General features: G+C 40.9%; 4 protein-coding genes across 6 annotated transcripts; 2 read left to right on the plus strand and 2 right to left on the minus strand.

Annotated features, from left to right (window-relative positions):
• The first annotated feature begins 362 nt into the window (after positions 1–362).
• LOC139816801 (sorting nexin-7) lies at positions 363–2,931 on the plus strand. Its single transcript, XM_071784544.1, has 7 exons — positions 363–620; positions 889–1,044; positions 1,138–1,248; positions 1,414–1,578; positions 1,662–1,857; positions 1,944–2,218; positions 2,444–2,931. The coding sequence occupies exons 1-7, from the start codon at positions 456–458 to the stop codon at positions 2,801–2,803; spliced, it is 1,428 nt and encodes a 475-aa protein (XP_071640645.1). The 5' UTR covers positions 363–455; the 3' UTR covers positions 2,804–2,931.
• Positions 2,932–3,575: 644 nt separating this feature from the next.
• Positions 3,576–8,404, minus strand: LOC139816797 (uncharacterized). 3 transcript variants are annotated; one of them, XM_071784531.1, is made up of 10 exons: positions 8,200–8,404; positions 7,676–7,794; positions 6,989–7,234; positions 6,786–6,907; positions 5,217–6,677; positions 4,930–5,139; positions 4,722–4,831; positions 4,374–4,588; positions 3,983–4,239; positions 3,576–3,921 (listed from the first exon to the last, which is right to left on the minus strand). In XM_071784531.1, exons 1-10 carry the CDS (start codon positions 8,359–8,361, stop codon positions 3,821–3,823), a joined length of 3,003 nt encoding a protein of 1,000 aa, XP_071640632.1. In that variant the 5' UTR covers positions 8,362–8,404; the 3' UTR covers positions 3,576–3,820. The 3 variants fall into 3 exon arrangements, with proteins under 3 accessions (XP_071640632.1, XP_071640634.1, XP_071640633.1); XM_071784533.1 differs by lacking the exon at positions 3,576–3,921 and having other exon boundaries at positions 4,021–4,239; positions 4,399–4,588; XM_071784532.1 differs by lacking the exon at positions 3,576–3,921 and having other exon boundaries at positions 4,058–4,267.
• Positions 8,405–8,514: 110 nt separating this feature from the next.
• Vps33b (vacuolar protein sorting 33B) lies at positions 8,515–11,324 on the plus strand. The gene is made up of 7 exons (XM_071784543.1): positions 8,515–8,770; positions 9,025–9,260; positions 9,343–9,566; positions 9,650–10,156; positions 10,228–10,458; positions 10,587–10,912; positions 10,990–11,324. Exons 2-7 carry the CDS (start codon positions 9,103–9,105, stop codon positions 11,251–11,253), a joined length of 1,710 nt encoding a protein of 569 aa, XP_071640644.1. The 5' UTR covers positions 8,515–8,770; positions 9,025–9,102; the 3' UTR covers positions 11,254–11,324.
• Positions 11,315–16,634, minus strand: Eif3c (eukaryotic translation initiation factor 3 subunit C). Its single transcript, XM_071784542.1, has 15 exons — positions 16,479–16,634; positions 15,957–16,062; positions 15,720–15,852; positions 14,903–15,187; positions 14,713–14,810; positions 14,499–14,626; positions 13,986–14,396; positions 13,672–13,881; positions 13,437–13,590; positions 13,140–13,355; positions 12,790–13,069; positions 12,493–12,686; positions 12,209–12,412; positions 11,983–12,121; positions 11,315–11,675 (listed from the first exon to the last, which is right to left on the minus strand). The coding sequence occupies exons 2-15, from the start codon at positions 16,047–16,049 to the stop codon at positions 11,536–11,538; spliced, it is 2,685 nt and encodes an 894-aa protein (XP_071640643.1). The 5' UTR covers positions 16,050–16,062; positions 16,479–16,634; the 3' UTR covers positions 11,315–11,535.
• Positions 16,635–19,021: the final 2,387 nt, after the last annotated feature.

The following is a 19,021-nucleotide window of genomic DNA, read 5'->3' on the forward strand; positions in this document are numbered from 1 at the left end:
GTCCTAAAATGAATTGATCTAAAATTAATCAGCCTGAAATTAATCGCCCTGAAATTAATTAACCTGAAATCAATTAGCCTGAAATTAATCGACTTAAAATTTAAATAAAATTCGGCCCAAAATCGCAGAAAGTTAAACAAATCGAAGTGTCGTCGACGATTTAACATTAGTGAAGAAAAACTCGCATTGCTAATGTAACATAATAAAAGTATAAAGTGAAATAATCGGCAATGCATACAAATTAGAAATAAAATTTATTTGTATAATAATAATGAGACAGATAAAAGAAGTTCCCTTCGTGCACCCCCTCGCGATGATACGTCGCTCGCGCAGCGTCTGCGCGAAGCTGTCAACAGTTGTCTCGCGAAGACCAGCAGTAGACCAGCGAGGACGGCTGTTATCAGCATTATCAGCCGCGTTGTTTCCTGTCAAAAAAAAAAAAAAAAAAAAAAAAAATGATGTCAGAAACGTCAGAGGTGGAGAACCCGGGAGGCGAGAAGGGCGCCGAGGACTCGGCGATCCTGGAGGTGAGCTCCATGGCGGTGGGCGGGATCGTGAAGCAGGAGAGCCGCGACGTCGACTACCTGTCCAACTGCAGCACCTCCATCGAGGGATCCGTGGTACGAGCGTAACATAACCTGGGACACCCCACTTTGACAGTTCCCCAGTGCCTTACCAGGCGTCTGTTGCCCTGGAAGAAATCGATAAGTTAGAATTGCAGTAAATAACATTAACATATGCGAAAGACCGTAGGCGATCCAGACTCAGGTTGATCTTGATCATCATTTACTGTTAATGTTTTTTTTTTTATCATGAGTCTGACTCTGAGAGTTCCATATTGATTGATTGTTAATCGATAAATATCAAGGGACTTCTGCAATCTTACAGGTCGCGTCTCCTTCCATCGACAGCTTCTCCACTCTGCCGGATCAGGAGATATCGGACTTCCAGACGGACTCGCGAGACCTGCAAGTGAAAGTGGACAATCCACAGAAGCATCTGGAAACACTGGAGACATATATCACATTCCGTATAACGACTAGAGTACGTACGGCTTCATTGCAGAAGTATGATTTCAATTATCTGATTCTGAAGTTGAGACATATGTTGTAATATCATATCAAAATAATCCTGCAGACTACACGTCCGGAGTTTGAGGAAGGAGAGTACGTAGTTCGCAGGCGATACAATGACTTTATTTGGCTGCGCCAGAAATTAGTGGATGTCTATCCGACACATATTATACCGGTAAGTTTTTGTTATTTTCAATGCACATAATATATGTGGTATGCGATTTATATAATGAAATAAAATGTATATTAAATATAATTAAATGAAATGTATTTTAAATATTTAGAATATTAATTGAGAAGAGGTCAAAAGATTGGTTACAAATCTTGGATTTTGTTACAGCCGATGCCGGGCAAGCATACGCTGCTCGCCCAACTGGATCGTTATTCCAAGGAATTTATCATAGCGCGTATGAAGCTTTTACATATATTCCTGAACAGAATAGTGAACCATCCCATTCTCAGCTGTGACAAGAATCTCTATATTTTTCTCACGACAAAACCTTCAGTAAGTATGATATATAGCATCGTTATAGCAATACCGTGTCAGTTTTTAATTGATATTTAAATTGCTGTTTAAATCAATTGCAGGAATTTCTTGTTCATCGCAAAAATCGCGGGAACGTGCTCGGAAAAGTGACCGACTCCTTGCAAAACATAGCGAGCACTTATACGATGAAACAGCGTCACTTGGAGTTCGAACAGATACGGGACTATTGTACAGCGTTGGGTGAAAAGTTGTCGGCTATAGATAAGATCAATCATCGCATACATAAAGAAAGGCAAGGTGCGCACAAAAATTGTTCATAAGTACATATCGTAATAAAATAGCTCTCTCGGTTGTTTCTCACGTTGTACATTGTAACGCAATAGATTATTTATTGGAGCTTCATCAACTGCATCCCATATTCACGCTGTGGGCAACCTCGGAACCGGAACTTGCCCCCATTTTATTGGCGATCGCTAAAGCGGTAGAAACGAACGCAATGGCTCATCAGAAACTTCTGGAGGACGTTCCTAACGACGAACGCGAGTACGTTTCATATGTCGAAGCGGTCAAGAGCGCATTGTCCCGGCGCGACTCGATGCAGATCGAATACGAGATAACAGTCGACGTATTAGCGAAGAGAAGAATAGAAAAGGATCAGGTATAAATCTCGCTTATATTTTCCTCTTTTGTAATCTCCTCAGATTGTAATTAGTCAAAGAACCATAATGTATCTCCAAATGTATTAATAACGACTTATATTATTTTTCTGATATAAATGTGATATAAAGTCTTAGATTTTTAAATGGAAGGAGATTAATCAACATTACCATATTGCTAGAAAGGAGGACAGATTTATTAATTACATTTAATTGCGTTCATACAGCTGGTAGGAAATACGAGTTATATGATTCCTGCGCAAGGCTGGGGCGGATCTCTATGGAAAGCGGAATCTCGCGACGAGAAATTGGAGAGGCTCGGCCAGACCATCCCGCGATTGGCTAAACAAGCGGAGATACTGCAGGATCGCGTGGAGTGCGCGAACGAGAGTCTGCGAAGCGATTTTCAGAGGTGGAACGTGGAGAAGCAGCAGGATCTGAAGAACATGCTGATCGCGATGGCGGACCGACATATCAGACACTATCAGCAATGCATGAACGCGTGGGAGGATATTCTCACCGGCCTCAAGTTGGACGGAATGGGATCTGACGTAAACGTAGGGCCGCCCGTCAAAATACCCGTTTGAACCGCTAGTCTTTTCGTCACTCAGAAGGATATAGAATAAATATTCGTTAACACGAGAATATTACACCAGTTTAAAAAATTCTATTAAATAATGACACAAAGTTTATTACAATCTAAAAAAAAAAACAATCTATCATCAGCTTCGGTATCATTGCTTTTGAAATTGAATCTCGTCGTTTTGAAATAATCTCGAAAGAAGATTATGCAATATTTGCGAATCGCAAACGGCCGCATTTAATGACGACGAAAGCTGCATTTAATGTACAATGTAATACGCTAATATCAAAATTCTATTCGGAGAATTCGCCTTTATGATACAATAACATTGTGATAACGTGAAAAATTAAGTATAACGCATTTGATCCTACATGCATGTAGGACAAGTTTCGTGTATATTATGTACAAGAAAAAATTTTCCGACGTTCTTTCTTTAGAGGTTTAGATCATCGATTAATTTTTGGGACCAAAGTATATCGAGGCAGTTGTCGGTATTCCCTTCACTCTCTCTCCCTCTCTCTTTCTTACTTTGAATCACGTTACGATACATTTATTGACAATCAGTTTAGTCATCTATATCTACTAGTTACCAAAGTACAGTAGTTACCATGATAGCGTAGATAGCGTCAATGTATAGTATACAGCACTGGTAAATTTTACAAATCGGAGCAAAACGCTTGCGAGAGCTTCGTTGTATCGTTAATTAGTACCTTTAATCTATGCCTCTAAGTTATGAACAAATCGCACCGCACAGAGACGATTCCGCTTAGTATTGTGGCAAAGAAAAAAAAAAAAAAAAGACGGAACGAGAGTCCTATATGGCTTATACATTCCTCTGCGTATCCGTTATTTATGCTCGAAAGGGAAGATACTCTTTGCTGCTAACAGTATTGTTAACAATGCGGAGTACATTTCTATACATTTATGCGCCGCGACTCGGCGAGTTAGCAAACATGGCGGAGTTTGTATCAATAAATAAATTATTGTTTGCAATTAAATGCGATGATTCCTGCGGTCTTCCTCACTCCATTAAGGCGTCGTTACGTTCTACGTAACACTCCATCGGCGTTATGTAGAACTGCACTAGATTGTCCAGATCGGTGAGCTTGGTTAAAGACTCGCCTGCAACGGACTTTATGTATGTGATTGTCTTAATAATTCAGTAAATTTGGGAGATACTGACCTGCCAGGCTCATCTCATTATGAAGAAAGCGTACTGTGTGTGCGTACGGTTGTTGAATCCTTTCTCGCAACTGTGTGGCCAAGCGACGGGTCGGATTCCACAATTGGCTACGAAAATTCGGTATGTTTGTGATGGTCAGCTTCCAGGATTCCGGCTTTACCTCTTCCATTGGTAACACGTCCGTTATCCTGTATTGGCTCGTGTCGATGTTCCACGTGAACTTACATCCGACCTCGTATTGCTTCCTCTCTTGCGAACTGGATGCATCGTATTAATTTATCGAAACTGTATATTGTTTAAGTGGTAACTTTAAAACGTAACGTGCGACAGTTAGTGCAAAGAAATAATCAACGACTAAGAATGTAATTCATACGATGACATATGTGCTTACCATTGCGTTTGGCTACACAACTCACTTGCTTGGATTTTCATTATGTGCAAACATATAATGTCGCCGCTAAGCGCGCACACGTCGATTATTTCGATATCGTAGTCGCTGCAGTGCCAATACTTTTTCTTGAATCTCGAGCAGATCCAATCTGCTATGTGGTGAGAAAAGGTCTCGATATCGAAACTCAATTGTGTTATAGAAACACATGGCACTATCTGAAAATATTTTCATTATATTAGAGATACGTTAACATCTTACTCTTTCACCGATTAAATCTTAAATTATCTAGAGATACGCTTCGCAAAAAGTCACATTGCGATAGTTTAAATGTTTTAGAAGAATAACTACCAGTTTTTCCGCTTTACTATTGCTGATCATGTGCATTTGGACATATCCGGAGCCATGCACGTGCATCGGAAGTACATACTGGTAACTTACATAGCCCCCTGTCTCTTCATCTGCAAACATTGTCTCAATATAATACTAATTACAATTAAAACATGACAATAATATTCAAAAGTAAAATCCATGTAAATTTGAATGTATATATACATACCTTCCACATCTGTTATAACTGATATCATTTCATCGTCAAGCTCTATGTAGCTCCGTTTAAAACGCGCTGTGCACTTTATCAAAGGGTACTGCAAGTTATTTCTAGGAACCAACGGCGAGAAATTCGGGCAACACTTGCCGACACGGTCTCTATGCACGCTCCCGTTAGACAGCTGATTCTGATTCAACGGTCGTAGTACACTTTTCTCAGCTGGAAAAACGTATAAGGTTTGTATATCACTTTATTCAAACTCTCGTTCCGCTTCGATAACAATCGTAAGATCATACCTGATTCGGTACTCAAGTCGCTGGCTACGCTAATATCTTGAGCAACTAGATTCAATTCGTCCGGTTCGCTTTGATCCGAGTCGACCCAATGCCTTCGGCCGTTCGGCAGAACCGGCGACATTGCCGGCGAGGAGGGAATCTGGTGTATGGAGCAGGTACCGCGATGCCTGAACTGATCGCGTATGTGCTTGAAAGGAACTATGTTCTCCGCGTCCTCCGTCTCGTCGCAAAACTCGTACTTCTTGTCGGCGAGTCGGCGCTTCCTGAACGAGCTGAGCTTCTCGCAGGTCGTCTCCTGCGCCTCGTCCGTGAATTCGTACGCCTTCTCCGCCTCGAGGGTGAGCTTGTGCGTCGCTCTCGTTGTCCTCGTCGACTGGGCCGGGACGGGAGGGGGTGAGTGTAGATTCGATCTCTTGCGCGAGCTCGGATAGCGAAACGATCGAGCGATGGGCGGCGACATCAAGCGAGATGAATACGAGGACGAGGGACTGATCGACACGGACTGCAACGGCGAATTTATGGAAGCCACGGAGTTGTCCTGTTGCGAGGCACCGGGTTGCGGCGAGCTCGGACGTTGCTGGCTGCTACCGCTATTACGCTGAACCTGGATTCTGTGACTAGATTCCGAATTGCGTGTGCGCAGGATGTCCGACGGCGGGGTGAGTATCGGCGACGACCACGTCATCGCCTTGAGATCAGCGGGCAATCTCTGCGGCGTCGAGCGCGGCGAGCACGACGGATGTTTCACCAGCGTGATGAGATCGCTGCCGATATTGAGCTCTTGCGACGTGTCCTCGCAGAAATCCTGCAGGATCTTGTCCCGTACCGAGATGGCCGTCTGCTCGACGACGGCCGGCCGCGATACGGGGCTGCCGCCGCTGCTATTCCAGCACTTGCATTCAGCCATGTCCGAGCATTCGCACAACTTAACGACGTTTAAAGCGCCTGGAGCGGTAGACTTACTATTTATATCACAGACATAGTCGCTTTGATTACTGCTTGAGGTATTTAATGGCAAATCGCGTCCTAGCTTATAGTCTAACTTAATTGTCTCGTCTAGAAAGTCATGCTCTAAGCTGGATTCGCATTTGGGAGATCGATCGACGCATTCCGGCGTGCCCACTTTCTCGTCCGAACTCTCGTATCGTTCCGCTCTCGTCGTGTAGTCCGTCTCTTCGACGTCGCTCATGTCCAGCGGGATCGTATCCGGAACCACGGGATCGTGCATGACGCTATCCTGTTTATCGCACGCCCTCTGATTCTTCGATTTAGGTATATTTAAATCTACCCTGAGAACATGTAGGAAGTTTCCCGTGTTTATCACCACGTGATTCCAATAATTCAGGCACACCGTGGCACGAAACTTCGGATACGGTGAGATTACTTCGTAAGTCGTGTGAACCGTAAGGCCATGTTGCAAACAGTTACATCGTACACAGCTATCCCAATTCACGGCTAAATCTATCACAAGGTGCATAATTTTAATTAATCCTATTACAGTCACGCTATTACGAGTATATTTTGTATAAAATGTTCCGCCTAAAAATATATCGTAAATTATTTCATTACCTTCACCCTCTTCCTCGTACGATGCGGCAACTTTCAGACAATCTTTGCAGTTTTCCAGAGACGGCACTGTCGTTATAGTTAAATACGCTTTATCAGTCGGTTGCAAATGTAAGAAATTTGTACTGTAACGAACAAATAATATTACTGACTTTCGCGTATTTTACTTTGAAGACTTCATAGGAAGACAATTCAAGTGTATGTACCAGAGGCCGTGAATTACAAGCTTATTCCGCTCCATCGGCCATTGCGATATAATTATGTTTAATTCCCTATAAATTGTATAATTGCCGAACAATGTAACTTCGGCGACTTTGCGAGCTGCACGGTTGGGCGTGAAGGCCCACCAGTGCAGCAGGTATTTGTACAAAGACGTGTTGCTGCTGACGTCCAACGTGTACGTATACGTGAGCAGGAACTGGCCACATTGCGTCAATCCCATAACAATGTGCCTGGCAAAACAAAAATATCTTTACAATGCCGTTTACCTAAACTAGAACAGGACTATTTTGACATTTATGTTTCTGCGTGTTGGCGAGTTAACGTTAGACACTCGCCATTTAACCCATTTCTTGTCCAATTTGTTTCTCTCAATTTCTATAAAGAAATCTTGAAGCGCTTGCGACAACAATTTTCATTTCTTTTACCTCATCTAAACCAAACTACGCCCAGCAAACCCCAGCTAACAGTGACATTACGTCAATATTATAATTTCCCAATGGACAACATAAGTGTAATATAATACATGTTACACGTAACAGTTACGTTGTTGAGTAAGAAATTATAATATTGATATAATGCTACTGTGTTAGTGTTTGCTAAATGGCTATGTGATAAGAAATGAGTTAAATCATCAAGTCTCTGTGTACTGAATCGACGTTATCCATGCGTACCCCGCTTCAAGCGCCGACTTTGGGATTATGTGCAGGAGATGGAAGTGCCGCCACTTAGGTACGGCTGTGAACAGTCTCTCCTCCGAGGCGTAATTGTGCGCTGACAGACATCCTCTCATCTGCAAGCAGCAAAATCATGCAGTCAATGTTACAGCAACATCCTGAGTACAGGTCCCGCAACTGTCTACGTTCAAAACGTTCCAACGAGACTCCCTGAGCGTGAAACGAACTTTCCGGGACGCTGCCAGGCCGAGAGCTCTCAAGATATTGAAAAAAAGAAGAAAAAAAAAGGAAGCTTGAAGCTCGCGCGTCTATGGAGTTTTTTTTTACCGCGGTTTAACGCGAACGGCACCTCGCTCGAGGTGAAATGGATCAAGGCGGACGAACGAGACCGCGTTTCTTTACGAGATCTCGCCGGTCTCGTCGCGGTCAAGGAGTCGTTCTTGACAGTTCGAGGCGCGGTGCATCGAGGCCTGTCACTCACGACGCGACTCGAATTGTCGCGCGACTTTAGACGGCCCTACCTCCCTTATCAGCAACTTCTGCAGAAGGTTCCGCTTGCTGCGACGGTGCGACGGGCACGGCTTGCGTCCCACGACGACATACTCCGACTTTTCCGACGTAATGTCAGAGAAACACTCGTTGCAGCAGTCCGAGGTAGTGTCGGAAGACGACGCGTCCGCCATTTTTAAATAACCTCGCACGGCTCGTGGCGTCGAGTACGCTCGCTCCTCGCGTGGAGCACGGCCACGGTTCACGGTTGGTGTGCGGAGTGCGGAATGTGCGGTGGTGTGCGCGGCGCGCTCGTCTCTCGTCTCGCTCGGCGAGTCGGCGGCGGAAGATGAAAAAGGGTCGCCGCCGCGACGGGCGCGGGGATCGCTCCGATCCTCCTCGCGCGATAAGTGGCGAGTGGCGACGCACACGCGTGCGTGCGTATGTACGTGCGTGCGTGCTGGCAGTGGCGACACGTCGCCGAGCATCCTTTGCGTCTTCGCGTATGTAAATGTTCGCTCGACGCGCAAACCGACAGCTTATCGCGCGCCAACGTTACGCCCGCAATTTGCGGGCCTCCTTGATAACGTGAACGCGACTGTGGTAATCTTTCTTGATTTTCCTCTTATCGCGGACTTTAAATTGTCTGTTAATTTCTCTACGATCGAACGGGTCGCGGACCAAAAACGCACGTTATGCGTTAAATCCTTTTAATAAGGAGGAGTAATTTTGATTCTTAATTAGTTTCATGTAAGGAGAAATTCAGCGAAATCGCGAAATTGAAATGAAAAGATTTCGCTGGGTTGTTATAAATAATAAATACCTTACCTTATATATACTAAATACCTTATTTTTAGGTATGAAATACATCCATGAAGGTAATCAGCTTTAGAGACCACTTTTCTCGGAGCACTGTTTATTGCGAATAAAACGAAATGGACATCACCTTGGATGATAAATTGTCCGCGCTGCAGCAGATCAGTCAGCAGAAGCTTGTGAAGATACTCGATACCATTCCAGGAACGAAAGATCTGATAATAGAACAACAACTGATGAAGATACTGGATAGTTTCGTAGGCGTAACCGTATTGAAGTTAATGTCCTTATATTCTAAAATACACCTACGTTTTATTTTTATTAACAATCCATACTAAACTGTGTCATTTTATAATTAGGCGATATGGTGTGGACAAGATTTATAAAATGGAGGAAGGACTGAAGCCGTCGAGTAGTCAACGTATATTCTTAGTGTCTAACAGCTTGATAGCGTGCAAGAGGGTTCTAGATCAAGTACAATCCGAAATATCTCTCATTGGCAGACCTCACGTCGAAGTGTGCCATCATCTGTTGGTCATGCCGTTCGTTCCGCCTGTGTTATACAATCTAGTCGAAGAGGAAGGTCAGCAAATTACCGCGCCAACGACGGTCATTACCTGTTCCTGTTTAATCTTTAATCTTTATTATATTGAATCGTTTATTCAGGCTTGTCCGAGCTGATTACGTTGCGAACGTTATCTGCAGAATTCATAAGATTAGACGGGAACGTTTTGTCCTTGGAAAATCCAATATTTATCGACCTCTACTATCACAAAGACCCCAGTCCTCTGCGAGCATTAGCGCGCAACCTGTGGTCGTTGCAGCTGATAATCGGCTCGCCGAAGCTCTCGCTGCTTCTCGGCAAGCACAGCCAGCAAATGATCAAACTGATGGAATCCATGGAACAGAGTCTGGGCCAGTCTAGTTTGGAAAACGAGATCGGCGCCCTGATCGTGATGGACAGGGGTTTCGATCTGGCTACGGCTCTCCTCACGCCCGTAACGTACGCAGGCTTGTTGAACGAAGTCGTAGAGGTAAACGTCGGCACGGCGACGTTGGAAAAATCGCAGACCAGATTGGATCCGAATAAAGATCAGATCTACGGGGAAGTGAGAGATATGCCCTGCAGCGACGTCTTCCCGATTTTACACGGGAAGGCCAAGTCACTTAAATGTATTGATTTTTATCATTAATTATCGCGCCTCTCGCCTTGTCGATATTTTTAATAACTGGCCTAACATCAGCTGAACAGGAGGCGGTACAGATGATGAAGTTGACCGAGATGGAGAGATATGTGTCGACGAGATTGCAAAGGACTAGAGACACGACCCGGCAATTGGCATTTCACATATCCGCGTGCCAGACCATCGCGGACACGTTAGGCTCCGAATTTCAAGTCTTGCAGACGATCGAGAAACTGATGCTCGACTGCAAAGACCGGAAGGAATGTTTGAGCTATATTGAGAGAAACATAGGTGTGCATTCTTAAATACTAGAATCAATTAAATTAAAACTATATCTAATCGCGGTCGCTATCAGAACTAAATTGGGATTAAAATATGACTTAATTACGATTAAAATGTGAAATACTTTTTTTTTGCAGACGAACATGCGTTACGATGTTTGCGTCTTCTGTGCTTGTTGTCTATCACCACCGACGGTATCACGCAGAGCGAGCTTCAAAATATCCAAAAGCTGCATCTCCATACCCACGGTTATCAGCATATCCCGCTGTTCTACAAGTTGCACACAGCCGGCTTGCTGAAGTATAGAAACGAATATATTTTACATAAACTGCCGAACTGGAGCAGCGAATGGAGCAGCAACGCGCAAAAATTGAAGATCTTACCCAGTTATTCCAAACGGACTGATCAGAACGGACGTACCTGTCCTAGCTACGTGTTCAACAACGTTTATATACCCGCAATAGTTCGTATTTCATTCTTTTCGTATTATGAATCAAGCGATTGTGGGATATTAACGTAATATCGTTCAACGTATTACAGGCGCAAATATTAAACATCGTATCGAATCAGGAGAAGGATCCTCGTAGCTTTGACGATTTGACGAATTTACCAAATTGTGTGGTAAATGGTCGTCGGGGTGCGTTATCGCCAAAGATGGTCGTGATTTGCGTGATAGGAGGTATTACTTGCGCAGAAATAACGGCTTGTCGACTCATAGAGAAATCTACAGGAATACGCCTCGTCCTTATATCCGATACTATTCTAACGGGTAACAAACTCATCCAGAGGATACAAAAGATATGAAATCTCGTGGCATCCATCAGGAATGTAAAAATGTTATCTTTTCGTATAATAAATAGACAAATAATTTCATACATATTTATTTTATATAAATTATAAATAACACCTTTTTTGTGACGATTGCAGGAAAAAACACGAATAATTCTGCAATGTATCAACAAATTACAATTGTTGTTTGTATATAATGTCATCGGTATTATTTATGTATTGGTGCTTACACGATTACAATGTTTCGACCTCTGATTTCTTATTTTGCACCGTTTTAATATCGGTATTATCATGTACTTAATAATTACGATTCTCTTCTCGATTACGATCACGATCGCGATCACGATCGCGTCTCTGCCGGCCCCAATCCTGTCCTTGGCGATTGTAATTCTGACGATCGCGGAAATTGCCTTGGTTTCCTCTTGAGAAGAAGTTACCTGCAAGTATTTATTTTTATTATGAACTAAAAGATTATTTTAATTATGCATTATAATATAAAATGAAAAAATTATAATATAATATAAAAATAATATAAAATATAAGTACATGAAAAACAAAAACAACAATTTAAATAGAACATATTGCCTTGGAATGAATATAATTAATTTATAAATTTTGCAAAGAATTGATCTATTTAATTGTTAAAATTAAATACAATTTTGATAGTACTCGAGTCAATGATCTTGATCTTGATGATATATCAAAGTAAAGATTATCAAAAATACTTCATCCATCTATACATACCTTGCTTCATTTCGAAGATACGTTCGTTCGAATCTACAAAGTTGTTGACTTTATCCGTCAACTGCAGAGCCAATGATTGAAGGCGGCTTGGCTCGCTTCGATGCATAACTACAGTTCCAGTTGGATCGTCCAAAGATGCCTAAATTTGTAAAACAAGGAAGTACATAAGTTATAAAGAATATTACGTAAATCATTGAACAACATAAAAATATTTCTGCCAAAATACCATAAGTTCCTCGTTGATGATCATTTTACTGATAATCGAATGGACTATGGGCCGCTTCAACTGGAACATGTCCGCGAGCTTCGGCATCGAGATCGAATCATATACATGCGAGTACGTGAACAGGTAAGTCCTCAATGCCTCTTCTTTGATCAATCGCGTTAACATAGCTCGCACTTTATCCGCTTGATGGAAGAGATCCCACACCTATTTCAATAAAACGTAATTACTACATCGTATTCTGCATTTGAAAAAAAAAAATTGCTATGTAAATCTCGCGCTAATACCTTTGCGTTCATCTTTTCATTTATAATGTAATTGTTGCAAGCGGACCAATTTCCGTTACGCATCGCTTTGGCAGCGGCAACGACGTGCTCCCTCATAGATTCCGGAGGTCCGACTAACGATTGGCGTTCGCTGGACCGCAGTTGCTGGTAAAATGTCTTCGAAATCATTCTCCGTCTCGCATCGAACTCGTGCGCTAGAATTAAATAATTTGTCGCGTATAATGCAATGCGTCTACGCAATCGTAAAAATACACTAAATGTATTTTATATAGAAAATATCAAACATAGAAAACATACCAGCCATGTACGGAATTTCGATGAGCATTGCTGAAACAAGATATACACATTCCAGAAGCTCTAGATTAATATGCATGTGGAAAGGCATTTGCCTTTGCTTTTCGATCTTCTCCTGCTCCTTGCTACGCTCGTGCTGCCGTTGCGGAAGCAGACCTTGCGCCAGAAGTTCCTTCACTTTGCCCGTCACCATCAAATCGACCAAGCAGTTGTGGGCATCTTTAATATTCGCATGACGGAACGCACATAATCCCAGATGGGCTATCGTACGATTGTATAAAATCTAAAAAATAAAATACATTATTTATACACGTTTTAACGAGATAATTGTAAACGCAGATACACATTCAAACCTGTGTGGCTGGATCAGAATGTTGAATAGTTTCCTGGAGATGCGACATCAGAATCAAGTCGCGAGCTTGGAACCAGTTATCGTGAAGAGCGTGGTGATAAATGTGCGAGAGAATCGCGCGAGTTCTCAACCGATCAGTGTTATCGTGGGCATAAACGTATTTGCATAGTTTTTCCATAACTTGCACGGATGTGATTGCGTCTGATCCCAGTTCACCCTAACGCACATTTGATTATTTTGACAATTTAATAAAATAGGAGAATTTTATACGCACATATATATACTTTGCAAGATTTACCTCCTTTTGTTTCAAAACATTCGAATCAAATTTGTAATACATGTGTTCGATTTTACGAAGATACACGCGGCAGAGCTCGGACACAGTTCCTTGCCTCTCCAAATATTCTTGAACCTTGTCAATTATGGCAGCAACCTGCTTCTCATCTTTCAATCTGTGACAAGTAGATATTTTATCGTATAAAAAATAATAATCGTAAGTATATTTCGCATCAATTTCTCTCAAAAGATATTACCTTTCCACGTATTCATTACTGTGTGGATCACATTCCTTCAGCAACTTTATGAATTCCTCATCGAGACGTTCCACCAGCGTCAACACACAACCATGCATTTTATATGGCGTCGTTTCAAACTCCTCCATTTCTTCCGTTATTGTTTCCGCTATTACCATGTCCGAGTTGCTCAGTAACATATCCAGCATCTCGGTAATACGCTCCAGTATTCTGTAACAAAAATATTTATCTATTTGATACTCGCTTACTTTAAATCTTCTATTTTAGACGGCTTATATATTTACGTTACATACATATATCTATTTTATACGTACTTTGACCAATACTCCGGCTTCATAGCATCGGAAACCTTTGGATTGTAATCGAATATGGAAGACACAATGGAAAACTTAATCTTCACGGTTACAGCCGGGCCGAGAGTATGAGCGTCGGCTATCAGTTGTAGCTCGTGCAAGAGCTCTATTTGCTCGCGTCTGTCCGTGCGCTTTTTACCACGAGCTGCAATTATCTCGGAAAGTTTCTTCAGCACCGCACCGATATTAATTTCCGCGTCCTTGGCGAACATCTTCGGCTTCTCGGAGGGAATAGCCACGCCGCCCTTAACGGTTTCCCACTCTCCTTCGCCATCGTCTTCGTCGCGTTTCTTCTTTCGTTCTTTTTCTTTGCGTTCTTTACGTTGCTCCTTCCTCTTCGCTTTATCCTCGTCCTCCTCCTGAGCTAAAGCCCTATGTAAAAAAAATTATGGTGTCATAATATATCGTTAAATTTATTATTTTTTATTAAGTAGAAAATAATTTTATCCAATTTTGTAGATTGAAAGAACGTACTTCTTGATGAAACGCTCGCGAATATTTTGATATTGGCCTTCGTCATCGCTACTTGTGCTCTCACTGTCTGAATCACTGCCCCAATCAGACTCGCTTTCACTGCCGTCTTCGCCATCGGTCGCAGTCTTCTGCAATGCAACAATGCACGGAAAGATTTATAAAAAATTTGTTTGATCAACCTCCGGTGCTTGCAAATCTCGATCTAATAGACAACCTTGAACTTGGACACATCGGGTTCACTTGCTTCCGATCCCGCCTTCTTGAAAGCTACGGCACTGTTTTCTTCTTCTTCAGATTCTACAACCTCCTCGGCTGAAAAATAGAAATAATTCATTTTTTTTCATCTTGCAAAGATTTGAACTTAAACAAGCGTTTATAATAAGTGTTTCTCATGGTAGTCAAACCTCTTTCTTCTTCCTCGTCGTCGTCCTGATCGGGATTCTCCCTAAATTTGGCGATGTCCTCCTCAAAGTCCTTGTTATATTTTCGCAATTTTTGACGCAACGTTGAAAGCGACTTGGAATTATTCTTGGACATATTCTTGCGTCCGTCGCGGTCTTCCCACACCTCGTTGATGAAATCTTCCATCTCCACCAAACATCTAACGTAGAATCGCGGTGTTTGTCCAAGCTCCTCCTTCGAGATAACTGGTAAAGCTTTCTGATAAGCTCGCATTAAGTCCTCAAAACCTAGAATTATAAGAACAAATACTTGTTACAATGGAAGCGCTTGATCACACCAACAGGTTTCTAAAGAAAGTTAACTAATAATAAAAATAAACAATTTTGTAACTTGCCAGTGATGATTGACGAATATATTTCAATTCTATCGACTTAACTGGCCACAATTTAGTATAAAATCCCAACGTTTCAGCCCTTGGTTTGGACACTTTTCAAGTGTAAACTAAATCAACAACAATTCTTACAGATAATTTAGGCTGTGTTTCAAAATTCACTGCCAATCCTGAATATCAATAATATACGTGACGTAAACTATAGATTTTCAATACCTGCAGTGAATATCAAAACGTAGCCTTAGTTTACACTTGAAAAGAGCCCAAACCAAGAACTGAAACGTAGTAATTTTATACTAAATTGTGGCCAGTTAAGTTGATACAATTGAAATATATTCGTTAACTAACACTGTTCGTACTTGACCTTTACAGATCTAATTTCCAATTTCTTAAAACGTCAGAAGATTTGTGAAACTAAAACTACTTACTGGTCAACATGCTGCTCATGTCCTTAATCTTCTTGTAATTCCTAATAAGTTTTATAAGATTCGCAATTTCTTCATATCTCTTTTCCTTTGTGGAGCGCACAACCCGCTTTGTTTCTTCCTCGTCATCGCTGAACTGTAAAGAGATCCTTCGTGTTATTTTAATAACAGGACGACACGGTAGGAAAAATTTATTGATAAAAGTATGTTGAAAACGTTTGTCTCGGCTGCAATACTCACAGTGAAAGCCGTCGCAGGCGCCCTTTGCACCTGCTCCTCCTCCGACGCGCTATCGGACTCAGAATCTGAGCCAGTTGCGAAGAAACGGCTCATGATTGCGAACGCTCTGTAACAATCAAGCAAAATATAATGAAAGGCGAATGTGTGTGTGTGTACACTCCCTAATTACATCGCAAAACGACGCAAAGCACCCTCGAGCCTGTAACTAATGAATATATATAGAAATAAAAAACTGATTCAAGCGTGTAATATGCAAGAAATGTTTAGCAACGTCGTACGTTTAACAAATATCAGGCGCGACGGCGCGACGCGGCAGACGCGATCTAACAATTTCGGAGCCACAAAGACAAGATCGCATGTCAAACGTGTCATCCCGAACGTGTTCCCCCCGAACCTGGATTCAACGTATGGCGGGACAAACTTTTCTTAGCAAAAGCGAATAACTCGACGTCCGTGAAGAGACGCGCGCGGAATAAATTCGGACGACGCGAGACGCGACCAGCAAACGAAATTCCAAATTACCTGTTTTCTTCCTCGTTGAAAGCAGATGCGTTGCGAGGTTATGGCGGTTAAGCGGTTATGCACCATACACGCAGGCGGCAGGCGGCGGCGGCGGCGACGAATGGGAAGGTCACGTGACTACGTGACTCGTCACGTCACGTGACTCCAAGGCTGCGTTCCTTTTGGGCGCTCACGCGCTCACACGCGCTGTAAGCATCATTCTATCTTCGTTGCACATCGAATATCAAACGAAGATAGAGCGATGCTTACAGCGCGTGAGCGCCCAAAAGGAACGCACCCCAAGCATCGACGGCAACTGGCGACGGCTGCGCGGGCTGCGTTTCGATCGTCCCGATAATTAATTTTTTTCACAAATTTAAATATTTTTGGTGAATAAGAATTGTCATCATATTTTGTTGCGCACCAACTCGTTTTCAATCTTTAGACCTGTAATTCACAGCAAAATAAACAACTTTTTAAATTTTAATCAAGTTATCCCGCAAAATATGTGTGATATAGAAATCAATTTTTACATTCTTTCGATAAATTGTACAACGTTTGTTATACTCTTTTTCTCTACAATAAATAAATTACCTTGTATGTTAGTTCATATTGACTTATTACTTTATAAATAAGAAAGGTGATTTGGTACGTTATGTTGATGTGTGTCAATTTAGATGCAGAATTGAATTTATTTTTTCCCGTGTTTCATGAGAGAACATTGTTTTGTAGCATCTATATATATTTCGGTCGTTATTAGATGCTTTTCTTCCCAGTCGTATAAATCTTTAAATATGGAATACGTAAAGTATATATATACTTTGGCGTAGAAAATAGAGTGCATGACATTATAAGTAGAGGCAACATCAACTATGGGTTCGTATCGATTTTTGATACCCAAACGCATCTAACGGAACCTGAGTAATAAGTGAGTGTTATATTACCCAAATGTGAACTGTCTGACTCATAATTACCATATTTCAAAACTGCGGTTATGGAACTTAAAACAATCTGACAGCAGATTTATTTTAATCTCGGTTATAATGTAAGGTAAAAAATATAGGCGATTTAAAAATTGTATTTTCCAAATATCTGAATAAGATTGTACTTCTATCAATTTATCAAATACTTTTTCGAAATTTTTATTCCACATTATTAATTTTATAAATTCGTCACATGTTTGTTCTAATTTGGTTGCTAAATATTCTGGAACTTCAGTTAATTTTTACCATTAAAAATTAAGTCTGTATGACAAGACGACTTCTAAAACCAACACAAAAATCATTATTTTGATGCAACAAAAATTGTTAATAAAATTATAGTTACCTCAATTTCTTCATCAAAGCAAGTTGTCACATCTTCTTTCCAATTTTGAGTTTGTATACTTTTGTTTTTACAATAAAAAAATATGTTTTCCGAAATAATTCGAATACTGACGGTCCTTCTACTTTCTGTTGTAACTCTTCCAAATATAGAGTTTCTGTTTCATAAAGAACATATTTTACGTATTCGTTAAGGCAAACCTTGTCCAAGTTGATGGGTACTAAACTTTCTAATTCACCAGTATATGCTAATATTTTTTAAACTATAATACAATTTCAGAAATAACACAGTGTGTGTATGTGTGTGAGTATTAATCAAAGTTAATATACTTTACCTTTCATCAATTTGCGTTTTATTTCTGTTCCTAAATATTCCTTCGTTTTCGCATCAATCATCGGCATTCGTTTATAATTTTGTAAAAGGAAAACATACCTAGACTCTTATTTTCAACCCATGGTTATAATTTACATTTGTGACAGAATATTCTGAACACATGTTTGAGATCTGTTGAGCGAGCAATTTAATTTGATAAGATGTAACTGTGCCAAGTAAATTCGACGATATAAATATCAAATTTGGATGTCCTATTTTTAAATACTTTGGTGAGATAGTTCGTGGAAGTACGCATATATTTTGTTTATCTAGGATTTTAAATATAATAACAAAAAAATATAATAAATAAAAAAAAAAGAAAATTTATAATTAAAAAAAAATTTATATGTGTGTGTTATAAAGTTGATAAGTAAGTTGCAATTTAATTGATATATTACGCAAACAGACGATGTACACATGCATAGAATCCGGCACTACCCCTGTTCTCTCCCCGAAGGGCAGGGGGGTCTTCTCCCCTTAGGGGCTACTGGGTAAACCGAGCAAATTTTCGGGATCCCAGTAGTAAATTTCCCTACGTTAAAATATGGTTTCTATCGTTTTGTCACGATAGAAACCATATTGAATATTTTACATTATATGCATATAGTAAATCGTACACACATTCCTGCATTTTTATTGTGTATTATTTTCTGAAATTGTATTATAGATAAAAAATCCTGCAAATATCGACTTGATATAGACTATGCTTATTACCCATGCATCTTTATACCCAAATTGGGTACTAAGGGTCTTATCAATGTTTCCGATGTTTTCAGTTTTGATCTGTAATACAATTTCCGAAAATAATGCAATAAGAATGCAGGAATGTGTGCACGATTATTATGCAGATAATCTAATATATTATTGTC

The sequence above is a fragment of the Temnothorax longispinosus genome, chromosome 7 (assembly GCF_030848805.1).
Source record: "Temnothorax longispinosus isolate EJ_2023e chromosome 7, Tlon_JGU_v1, whole genome shotgun sequence".
Lineage (NCBI taxonomy): Eukaryota > Metazoa > Arthropoda > Insecta > Hymenoptera > Formicidae > Temnothorax > Temnothorax longispinosus.